Raw genomic sequence first — 12,897 nt, 5'->3', positions numbered from 1 at the left:
TACTCAACATTAATGGTCTGATAATCTAATTGATCATTCTATTCCCATAAATTAAAGAATCTTTGAGTAGTAATAAAATTTTTTCCTCAACATTTCCACTCAGATCTCTTTTGAAAGTAGAGATCTGTTATTTGTTGTATCAGAAAAGATAAAGTTTTTCTGAGTCAAATACAACAGTATGGAATCAACTGTATTATGTGAATTGCTAACATGAAATTGTACATGTAATTTGTTTAACACACCTGAATCTTCTTATGGTGTACTGCTCCTTAATAGCTTCTTCTCTCTCAAAGATCAGAGGTATTCCTTTTTATTAAAGAGAAAAAATAATGCATAACAATCAGCCAAGATTAATGTAATCTACCTTAGTCAATTTGCACCCTCTAGTGTTCAGGACACCGAGTGAATTTACAAGGACAAAAAGAAGATAACCCTTCAAATCACACCTGGTTAGTGATGTAGACAATATTCTAGTTCCTAGCCCACTTTTGCAGCATGGTGCAACTATTCCATACAGACTAATTTCTCTGGGCATAGGAAAGAAAATTTAGCAATCTGATTGCTGCAATTCTGAAGAGAAGGAATTGAGAAAGGCAAAGGGAGAAAGAGAAAAGAGAAACTCCAGATAGTTGGTGAGCATGGCTTATAAGTATGTGGTCTAGATATAAGAACTTCATGGCTTGGGCCCACACTTATCTTTGGTCTTTTCAATGAAGATCTTTGGAATTAAGGACCAAGATCTTTGGTCTTTTCAATTAAAAGGTAAAAATTTAAATTCTGGGCTTTACACTTAACACACTGAAAATGTTCAGCTTTCCTGTCAGCTGTGCTGTACTGAAATATAGAAGCTTACAAACAGAAGAGTTTTCTTTTGAATTTTCTATATTAAAGTGTTTAGGGCAACGATATTTACATCTTCCATGTAATCTCCATATAAACGTGACTTTTCTTTCAGGTAACATTCTGGAAATCTTGCAAGTCTGGAAATTAGCAAATTCTCAAGTAGATGTGAGGTCTTCCCGCACCCATTTGAGACTGGCTGCTTATGTGATGGTGGTCCAATGAATTCTCCATTATGGTTAAATAAATTAATTCCTGCTGCTTCTTCACTCCAAAACAGGATATATATAGTTATGCAGATGGAAGAAGCTCCACTGCAATCAATCCTGTAGCTAATCTGAGAATGCCTGGTATCTTTTTCAGATGTATTTTCCCCCTTTTCCATTTCATCACCACTCTCAACCCAGCCTATGGTGCCCCAAATTAAATGTGGAATATGCCATACAACCTATAAAGTTAGAACTTCCTAAGTAGTTTTCTCTGGATTTGATGAAAATCCATCCTGCCATTTTTGGCATTAATATATAGAAGCTTACTTTTACTTGTATAAATTAGTTCCTTTAATTACATCTTATAGTGGGAGATTAGCCATAAAACAAACTTTGTATGGTATATAGACATTACTTCAAAATTAACAGTCAATAAATTGTTAATTACAAAGCTGTTTATCTCACTGGAGTTAATTAAAATATTAGCCGAAAAAGAACAGGATATAGATTTTGTTATCTTTTTATTTATTTTATTTCTTTAGTTATGAGTTTTCTTAAAATAAATTTGGTACATCACAAAATTCTCTTTGAGAGTGTCAAAGTCCTTGTAAATATGAACACTTGCCAGTTGTAACTGGCAATGATTTATAATCTTAGGTATGTAGATGATCAGGCAAGAGATAATAAATTAAGTGCTCATGGCATATTAATGGAAAAACTAAATATCAAAGGCCTCAGAATTTTTACTTTCAACCTAATTCTTAAAACAAATATTATTTTTCTGAAAAAAATAAATGAATAAATTCTACTCTCATCTGAATATTCATTCCAGTAAATGAAAGTTCACATATTCTACCTTTTTTCTGTCTCTTTTTAATGATTCCAGTAAGATGCTTCTTTAATGACTCAACAACATGTCCTTCATTTTTTATGTTCCAAACAAATGGGTGATGAAGCATGTTTGCAGACGTAGGACGAAATAGGAAATTTTTTATCATGCACTTTTCCATGAAGTTGTGGAATTTGCGGGACCTAAATGAAATGAATCAAAGAGATAAAGAACATTCTCAGGCCTGCCACACCTCCTCCTGCACCCACATGCCACTCCGAAGGTCATATTTTTGGAGAGAGTTGCCTCTAGCTATAATTGTCTTTTCAGTTGGTAAATATTCTACAGCTTGACAATATACACTGTACAGTAACACTAATCAAACCTCAGAAGAGGCCAGAGTCAATGGCATTTTCTACCCAAATAATAGCAGAAACTTCAGTGAGTACAGAAGTATTTACAAGGTAAAATGTCAGATGGTGGGATGGCAATTATGTGGTTAATGGGATATATGTAGACCATGAGACTAGATGGGTCAGCCACAGCAGTCATTCGTTGAAGCCTGAATATTTCACTTGACCAAATGCACTTTGAGCTACAGAGATGTAGATGTAATGATCCAAAAAAGGGTGCTAGTAGCACCGGGACTAACTAATTAAATGGCCCATGAAAACAGATGTGGCCAGAAAGCCTGAATCTGTGGGAAGGGTTAAAATGAATCACAGGAAGAATGTCAGCAATCAAAGCATAGTCACCATTTCTACTAGGGCAAGCAATAAATACTAAGAATAAGCAAGAGCTTCAGATACTAGATCAAAAACCTTCAGTGAGAAGGGTCCCAAGTTTAGTTGGCCTATAGCACACTGGGAGAACAAGTCCTCTTCTCTAGGTCTGTGGATATTTAGTTTAATGGGCCAAACAACTGGGCTGTATGTCACAATCACTGACTGCCAGTCTAGGCACAGTGAGAAACTTCACAAATGGTTTCAATTGGTCTGTCCCATTACTGGAGAAACACTGAATATGCCATTAATGCCAGGACAGTAATATCATCATAATATATTATGGAGGGCATTACTTATTTCTAGTTAGCTAGCTAGCTCTTAACTAAAACTAGTCATTTAGACCCCCCACTTAGGGTATTGGCTTTTAGGAAATATTGTCCAACAAGGACATTGAAGCAGGACTGACCAAATGAATTAAAACTTCTTTGCTACATAAAAGTGTCAAGTTAATGTGTTTAGGAGATAAAGTCATTCATCTTTACCATCCACTGGATTTGACTTTGGGAGCAGATTCCCGCAAAATAACAAAGAGGGCTTCCAAGGGCTGAAGGTTACACAGGGCTGCAAAGCAAAATAGATAAGTTTAGAATTAGAATGAATAAGAAGGGTGATTACAAAGCACACTCCTCATTCCAGAGGGGATTCTCAGTGTTCTTTCACATATCATGTTGAATAGACACTAAAGAATAAATAGATACAAAAGAATGTAGTTAAAGGAAAAGCTCATTTTAATGCAAACAGTATATTATATAAGATCCTAAAGCCTCACTATTGCCAGGTGTGACAAATCAATAATAAATTACATAAGATAAAAATTTAAAAATGTGTGATTGATGATTTATATCCAGAGAAGTAAACAAAAAGTGGGGACAAGCACTCTTCTGTGTTTTTGTATTGCAGGTATCTAGAGTTGTAAAGTTGCAATATGCAATCATAGGCTAAAAAAAGTCAACCAGACTAGTAGCTAGCACAATAATATATAAAGAATGATTTAGTAGTCTAAAAAGGTGAGAAGAATCTGTTTTGAAAGCTGACAGCCCTAGGAAAAGAGGTAGATACAGTGTAATAATTGTTAAGAACACATCCTCTAGCGTAAGATCACCTGTGTTCAAATCCTAGCTTTTCTTTTGTGACTTTGGGCAAATTACTTAACTTATCTGTGCCTCAGTTTCTTCATCTGAAAAACAGAAAATCTATCAAGAATTCCTTCAAAGGGTTTCTGTGAGGATTAAATGGCAACCTACATGTAAAAGTGTCTGGCACAGAGTAAGAACTTAATATTAGCTATTGACTTTATAATCAAGATTTTAACTATCTGGCACTTCAAGTCTGTGACAAATTACTGGACTTTCATTCTCTTTTTCAGAAATACAGCCATACAAAGAAAAGCCTATTCCAATATGTCCTATATAAATTCATTACCTTATTGGTTTGGGAATTCTGGGCTTTTCTATAAGCGTTTAAATATGTGTCTCACTTCACTTACTTCCTCTTGTGTTTTGATTAAAGAAGGCTGGCAGTGCAAAAATCTCCAAAGGAGAGCCATAGTGTAAATTTCATCTAACTCTATAAGTGTGTCATTCATGTGAGGACAATTTGATATTAATGACCCTTTAGAGTCATCCTTCTTCTCCCATAAGACATCTCCAGAAAAACTACAATGCCAAACTGGCCTCTTATAGTGGTAGAAAAAAACTTCCCAGGATAATTTCATTAGAGTGATATAAAGGCAATTGTTCAAAGGTCAAGCTTTTGTTTCAATTACATAGGTGTAAATGAATAGAAGGTCGGGTTTATAATTGAGGGCAGAATTAGCCCCAAGATCAAAAGATCAGGATCGTATTTGACTCACTTCATTCCTTTACTGCGTCCAATCAGTCAACAGTTTCTGTCCTTTAAACATATTGTGAATTTGTACAATATTAAGCAGTTGTCATTTATTAACATCTGAGCATCATTCAGTCAACAAAAAACATCTTAAGAAGTCAAGAGTTAGGGTAAGTGTACGATTAGGTAAGTTTTCATTAAGAGAAAGGAGAAATCCACAAAGGAATGGAGGATAGGGTGGGTACAAGAGCTATGTCAAACAGCAATTGTGGAGGTTTCCTATACGGTCTAATTTTAGGAATGCTGATAAATGCCCCTTCACCCCATATCTCCAACATTGCCTAAACTTTCACCATTGGAGGTTCATTCCTTTGAAATAGCAAACTTCCTTTAAAAACACATCTTTTGATGGGTTGGAACCATTAAACTGGGGGTAGTTTGAATTAGTTTAAATAGTGTGGTTTACTCCTACAATATGTTGAGATCTGAAGGAATCTTCTCAGTACTGAAGGAATGGGTCTCCTGATGAGACAAGGGTAAATTTGAGTCATGAGACACTCAGGTAAAGATTGATCTGGAGGTGTAAGGGAGGGACACTGCAAGGAATAGAAGTGGGACTATAAACAAACATGGCTGACAATATTAAAAATAATCTCTACAACACCAAAGAGAATGCTAAAATAGAGAAAGATATGGTTCAGATTAAGGTAAATGGCTGGTATAGATCCTTGACAAGGAGGGAGAGTCGGAGTAAACTGTCAGCCCTATCCTGCTTCTCCACCAGGCAACAATTCACTTTTCCATAGAGTAGAGAAACTAAGAACCACACCTATTCAATATTATCCGGCCTATGATATTCTGATGTTTGAATAACTACTAGCAATGGTCTCGCCTTGGGGTAAAGTTCTCCACATTAAGTTTGTATTCCTAGCCAGAACCCAAAGGCTTAAGAAGCTCCTAGTGTGCAATGGGTCAGATCTTCTCTCCTGTGAGATTGCTTACAGCACCCTTCCAGCGAGAAGTTATTCTCCCTCTCTTTTTACTTCTCTGGGAGAGCCTCACCAAAGATAGATGGGAATTTTGTTATCTGGACCTCAGAGGAAATTATCATATAACTGTCACTTTGGAAGGACATCCCCTCTGAGATGATAATTTTCATAACCTGGAGGAATTCTGCAGTTAAATCGATGACAATCATTTCTGTCTAAAGTTAATACTCCAGGCAATAAAGGAGGCTGGTGAAAGACAAATGTTTTAGCAGCGCAGCTATTTCAAGTTGCTCATGACCAAAGTTGCACCATTCCAATTACTTATCCAGGCATGCTGGTTCTATTTGCTCTCGTTGTGAGTTAAGAATCTCCTGGTCCTCAACTGTCTTTTGCAAGAAGTTTGCCATTTGTGTACTGTGTAAAACTCCCTTTCTGCATTTTTTCTGTGAGTTTCCTCATTACCCCTTTTTTCTCCCCTGATTTAATATTTTAGAATGAAAAAGTGAAACAAAACAGGTGAACCAAGAAGTACAAATCTGCAAAATGTAGATAGGTAGTTTTTTGGAAAGAAATGGTGAGGAACACCCAAAAACAATAGAAAAAATATACTACTTGATGCAGTCATGCATTCTAACCAAATATATGCATCAATATGCATATGAAATACCATATCATGCATTTAAAGAGAATGAGACAGACAGAGCAAGAGAGCAAGAGAGAAGCAGCAGTAGCTGCTGCTACTCAATCTAACATAATCTAAGCATGTTACACAAAGAGAAATAATCAAGAGTTAATGAGGAATAATATTCATCTTCCTAGTCTTGTTTCAATTTTATACATGTGGCATATACAATTTTTTTCCATCATTTATTTTTTACTCACTCCACATAGGTACTCTGCAGTTTTTTGGGCACTAGAAGAGAGGCAGCAGCAACCTGATCTCCACATCTGTCTCAGCTTTAATCGAAACCTCTTCTGTGATATTCCAAGGGACACCAGGAATTCTTAACAATTACATTACCACTATTTCTACTCCTTGAAATTACTCCCACTGGCCTTGAAAAACAGTGCTAAGATAGTCCAAGCTTAAAGATTGGTGGGTGGACATTGTGCAGACAGAGCGTGCAGGAATATGGGAACCTATAGGATCTGCTTGGATAGAGGGAAGCAAAGCAATTAGCCGCCCCACACACTCCAGGCATTTCTCTCACTTCTCATCTAACAATACCAGGAATGTGTTTATCATTTATATCTTTGGATTTATGTATTAAGGATAGCAAATATGCTCTGCTTACGGGGTCATACATTAGATGGTGATCATTCATTTATACCCAAGTTAACATTCCATTTTTACTTTCCTACCAGAAAGCAGTATCCCGAGAGAACAGGATGCTGACAAGTCATTTAAATGATGATGAGGAAGGAAATGATGAAGAAGAAATGGAGGCTTCTGAGCAATCAAGGGCATTGGAGTGACTAAAAGGAACAAGGAAGGCACCAAAGGTGAGCTGGACTGACTCCAAAGGAAAAAAAAAAAAAGCTTACTTCCCAATATTGCTGAGGATTGGCTCATTTTCAATGAACCACTGGAGGATTTTCTCAACTGTCATGTCTAAAGTAGTAGCGGTGTGTGACTGAAAATATTCTAGAACCTAAATATTCCACCAGTCAATATATACTGGAATGCCTTTAGATTCTGGTTAGTCAGGACTGTCAAGACCAAATACCATTGAGGCTAAATTGAAACAACACTCCATCAGCCTAAAATAAGATATCATAAGAAAGAAAAGCACAAACTTTTTTAATAGACATATCTGGCCATTCTGACTAGAGCACTTGGTAATCACTGAAAAGGCCACCACTTATAGTTTGGCACATAGTGTGGCACCTGTGTGGCCAGTACAAGCTGACTACTGGTATAAGTGGCAGATTTGTACAGCATGTTTCCCTAACTTTTAACAAATATCATTTTTACTCACGAGGAGCCCCCTCAGCCATTTCAATAGCAGTGATTCCCACGGACCACACATCACTCTGCAAAGCAAAAGATGATAAAAATTGTCACCTAAAAATGGGAAACTGATAGTATTTAGAATCCCAAAACACTCTTTGGATGAGGGAGGAGTCAATGCCAGAGACATTTGATGGGTTTTCTATAATAAAGCTTCACTATAGACTGACATCATAGGAAGATGTTATCTGAGCTTGTGACAAGCCAGTACTGCACTACACAACAGGTTGATATGGGATGGGGTTCAGTGTAAGGAAAATTCATCTTGGATGTACAGTCATGCATTGCTTAATGACGGGGATACTTTCTGAGAAACACACCGTTAGGTGATTTCTTTGTTGTGCAAACATCATAGAATGTACTTACACAGACCTAGATGGTATAGTCTACTACACACATAGGCTATATGGTACTAATCTTACGGGACCACTGTTGTCTATGCAGTCTGTCATTGACTGAAATATCGTTATGTGGTGCATGACTGTTTTGCTATTGTTACCTTAACTGAAATACCAAAAGGAACATGCTGTAAAGAAGTCCTATTACATAAACCTACTAGCTGTGCGATCTTTGGTAAATGATTTAACTCTCTGTACCTTGATTTCACCCTATGTAAAATGGAGATAATAATGGTATCCACTTCATAGGACTGGTATGAGTATTAAATGAAATAACATATAGAAAAGCACTTTCAGCAGTTCCTTGAATAGAGTAAATTGAAGATAGAATTATTGTAAGTCTAGGAAATTGTATTCTAAGGGGCTCTAGGAAATTATCCTCACTACTATTAACTGTACCTTGTTTTTAGAATGTAGAAATGGCACAGGGCTAGAGGTACATTGACTGGCTGGATGACTCATAAACAAGCTAATTGAATTCTTAGAACCCCAGTTTATAGATCTCCTAGCTTCAAAGGGTTGTTGCGTTGGTCTAAGATCAAGCTTTCTTTCAGTTACTTGGGGCTAAAAATTAAAAACAAATAATTAACATGGGTGAAAGTCTTTGGAAGACTGCAAAAAATTATACAGCTATAAAACATTATTTTTACAGTAAGCCACTAAAAGAACGTTATGCTTCCATAGTCTCCATAGCTTCTAATAGCGCTGGACTATAGCAAGCTCTCAATAGATCTGCTCGCAGATCAAGCAGAGGGCATTTAAGGGAAAGGGAAAAGAGATGAAACTTGCATTAATCAACTTCAAGCATCGAGTCCTAGGTCCCACACAACGAAACCACAATGAATTGTTTGGATGACTTATGATGTGGAGAGGGAGTGTGGTTTTTCCAGTCTATAGCAAATGGAGAGGTTTCTTTCCACATCAGCTTTTTGAAATGTGTACATAGATGTATATTGTCCAAACTGCAGCTTCAGTGGAAATTTTAATAAATAGCATGAATTGTTACTTAATTTGTCTATTCCACTGATTTTCTGTGGTTTGGAGGTGAACCATGCCAAGGATTTTCTCCATTATCCTGAGTAATCAAATTATTTTTTTCTTTTTGGAGCTAAGTTACTGTGGGGATTAATAATTGGCTTTACATCTATCCATTTTTAAGTTTACAAAGCCCTCTGCCCCTGGAAGTTAAATTTCCATATAAAGACACATAATATAATATTTTTACCGAGAAGTCGCAAGCAATATTAACTAGACATTCTTCTTCAAATATGGATAACTCCCAATGGTCTACTTTGTCTACATTTTTAGAAAATATTATTTTTATGAATATAATCAAACCACATATAGGAATAGCAGCTAGTATTTGCTTTTAGAGTTTAATATGAAAGGAGGAGCTGCCTGTTTTTTATTCTTTTATCATTTAAAAATAAACATTAGTCACAAGTCCTTTCCAAATTTTGATTCCCACTATCAGAATCTTCACACTTACTCTGTAATCATAGGAGCGTCTTGGGTCTTCATCACAGTCAATCACCTCAGGTGCCATCCAGTATGGTGTCCCGATGAAGCTATTTCTCCTCCCATTAATTCTGCTCACCTGGGCACTTACTCCAAAATCCACTGCAAAATTCAGCATATGTCAAAATAATTAATCAGTAACAAAAAGGTCAATAAGTTATTGCTTTAACTTGGAAAGCCAATACAAAAGCCACAATAGATAACAGATTTTCATTCCAGCCCAACAAACTTTACCATGAAGTCTACTCCAGGAATACTGGGAAGTAGGCTTTTGCTGCTATTTATGTTGGAAAGAGACTCAGCAGTGCTATTGTAAATCTACCGTAGGTTTGGTTGAATGTTTACCATGAATATTAAAAATAAAGTTCCATCAGTACACCCTGAACTTCTGAAGTGATAACATATGTAGTGTTTGGACCTGCCACCTGACTGGAGGAAGCCAGCACTATAAACATCATCTAAGAAATCTAAAACCTGTTAGCAGTTTATTAGGAAGCCTCACTCACGATATTAGAGAGTCCTATCCCATTGATTAAAAAAATGAGTTTTCTGCTAGAATTTAGTTTAACTTCTTCTACAGATCTTTTGAATCAGATGCAAATATTTTCTGTGGTATCTATATCTTAGCTTAGACTATAAAAGTTCTGTCTCCTATTCATCTGTGGGATACATTATATGAAAATATTTAGTATGGTATCCTCAGAAACAGACAGAAAAAAGACTAAAGTAGACTGGGGTTATTTAGTCCAGAAAAAATAAGACAGGGATGAAAAATGAAGTAGATTTTCTAATTTAGAACGGTTTCCAGGAATCTAGAGGATAGAGAACAACATTGACTGAAAAGTAGTTTGAAGAATTTAGGAGAAGAAAAAAAAACTTAAAAAGTTAAAAGTTTAGGGCAGTCTTTAAGGAAGGATCTAACAAGAACAAAGAAGATGCCCATAATATGTGAAAAGCATCATTGGGTGTTGAACAATCTCATTATCTAGATTTTTTTTGGAGAATAGGTTAAATCAGAGCTCAGCATTCTCACTATCCGTGAGGGCCAACTTTAAGGGCCAAGACAATACCTATGAAGGCCATAAGCTGACATATGACATTCAGGGAAGAAAATGAAAGGAGAAAAGAGTAGAAGAAAGAGTAGTGAATGGAAGAAAAGAAAAAAAAAGAAAAGCTGAAATTAAGATAAAAGTAGGGACCTCAACAGTGGCATAATTTAACTTTTTCCTTAGTGATTTAGGGACCAGAATATAAGGATTATTGATTAATTGCAATCGTAATACAATCATTTTCCAGTCTCTTTCCTTTCTGTCACTCCCTTTGGCTGTCATTGGGTTTGCCTTCTGCAAACTTTTCCTTATAATATGTTGCTTAAAATTATGCTGACATCTGAGAAACCTAAAACCAAATATATAAGGGTTATGTGTAAAATAAGCCTGATTAGATTCTAATCCACTGTTAAATGGTCTCTCCTACAGAGTAAAGTACATGAATTTTAGTGCATGGACTTTGTGACAGATCTTTCAGTGGCTTTTTACTTACTTACAATTTCTCCTCTGGGTTGCAAAAGGTAGGGTTGGCCAGCAACTTGACTCAAATATATGGGAGTGCTGCCACATGTGAACATAGTCTGTAGTCTTGTGACAGACTATTCTGCACATTTGAATGCGAGATCCAAATGTCCTTCGTGTATTTTAACACAGTGTCTTAAAATTGTATTTCTATCTTTGTAGCTTTTAGACACAAAAGACATATTTCCTTGAAGTCACTTTTCGCTTATTTCCAGAACAATTATTACCTCATGCTTCTTCCACAAATATTCAGTGAAAAGAATTCTAAATGAATGAAAAAAATCTCTACTCTGGTTGTATTTGTTTAGCAAGAAAATGGGAACTATCTTAAGGTCATGCTAGAGACATGGTAGGCAAGAATTAATATAATTAAAAATAGATATAGAATTTGATACCAGTAATTTACATTCTATATCAATGAGGTTATTTGCCATAACATAGTATGGACATTATTCGTATGGTATTATTTAAAAACCAACCAACGATATTATTTTAAACATTAAAGGATGCAATGTATTGTTCCCTGTGTACCTGTGAGACAATATGTGTGGTTATTTTCAAATAAATTATGCCATTCTGAACTCTGGAATAGAAAGCCAGGGACTTACTGATCTTTTGATTGCCAATTCTGAATTTGACTTAGATATTACTGGAGCATAATTTCCAATTGATATCAGTTCTTTAAATATTTGAGGGAAAATTCCAAAGAAGCAATTTGTGCTTAAGTAATTTAAAAGTTCCTTGATATTCTTTGGAAAATATGGCTCTGTGATGTGGAAGAATTGTCTTCTTGTTTAATCCCTGTCCATGGCACAGAAACTTGCACATGGTAAATACTCAATTCAATTCGTGAAATAAATATAATAGCTATATCTAATAAAGGCTAAAGCAGTGACCAACATATAAACCTCTCATTATAATTGAAAAGTTGCTTTTATCTACATTATTTCAGAGAAGCAGTTAGGCACATCTTTCTCTTGCCTCACTTCCCATCCCAAACAAATTTTAAAATTTTGACTGCTTTTGCAGGCAGGGAAGACACAGCCTAAATAAGTAGAGGATATTGTTAGTGACATGATAGAAAACACAGTTATCCTAAGGGATTTTTCTCCATTAAGATATTTTGGGCCTCACTTAAAGTATTGCAAGAATAAACTTACCTAGTTTTACTTCAGCATTATGAGTCAGTAGCACATTCTGACCTTTGATGTCCCGGTGAATTACACGGTGTGCATGAAGATGAGCTAAGCCCTGCATATATATATATATATATATTTATTTATTTATTTATTTATTTTAAAGAGCCACATCAGTATATATATTTTCTCTTTTTCTGGTACTTTTCTTAGTATTTTTGGAAAAACTTTTGGTAAGAAAAATAACCCAGATTTGCATTTTTCAGACAAAATTCTTTCTTTAGGCTGGAATTACTACAACCAGTTCCCAGAAATACTACTTTTGGCTATAAGGAAAGGAAAATAAATCAGGACACTCATGAAAGAAAAAGAACACCAAAAAGTAATGTTTGTATACATTGGGCCATTTACTTTCCTTTCTAGCATCGATATTTCCAACTAATCATAAGAGTAAGGACCTGGACATCTTAAATATCATAACTCAGCCATTGTTTTGCTCTATTCCTCATCCAACCATTTGTTTAGTCCAAAATATTTTCTAGTCAATCTTGTAGGCTGAGAATTTGGAGGAATATGGAAATTCATTTTAAAGCATTTGCAATTTGTATTGGCTTACCATGCTGGCTCCAGCCCATTCACCACTAAAACTAACCCGTGACCTGGCTAACCCGTGACCTGGCTTCAGTGAGATCACTCCAGATACTAACTTGGGATTAATAATAGAAGTAACAGTAAAAAGAGCTAATATTTATCTAGTCCTTATTCTTTGCCAAGAATTGTGCTA

At 35.7% G+C, this 12,897-nt stretch overlaps 1 protein-coding gene across 1 annotated transcript in view; it reads right to left on the bottom strand.

Moving 5' to 3' along the window:
- Positions 1-12,897, bottom strand: part of NRK (Nik related kinase) — a 141,270-nt gene that overhangs the window by 47,582 nt on the left and 80,791 nt on the right. Inside the window, exons 7-12 of the mRNA XM_058535097.1 lie at positions 12,138-12,228; positions 9,378-9,508; positions 7,459-7,513; positions 3,146-3,224; positions 1,906-2,081; positions 243-306 (exon numbers count right to left, since the gene is read on the bottom strand). Of these exons, the coding sequence (XP_058391080.1) occupies positions 243-306; positions 1,906-2,081; positions 3,146-3,224; positions 7,459-7,513; positions 9,378-9,508; positions 12,138-12,228 (596 nt within the window). The remainder of the gene's footprint in view (positions 1-242; positions 307-1,905; positions 2,082-3,145; positions 3,225-7,458; positions 7,514-9,377; positions 9,509-12,137; positions 12,229-12,897) is intronic.

This window comes from Diceros bicornis, chromosome X, assembly GCF_020826845.1.
Source record: "Diceros bicornis minor isolate mBicDic1 chromosome X, mDicBic1.mat.cur, whole genome shotgun sequence".
In the NCBI taxonomy this organism is placed as follows: domain Eukaryota; kingdom Metazoa; phylum Chordata; class Mammalia; order Perissodactyla; family Rhinocerotidae; genus Diceros; species Diceros bicornis.
Note: the sequence above shows the minus strand (reverse complement) of the source record. Positions and strands in the feature narration are given on the sequence as shown.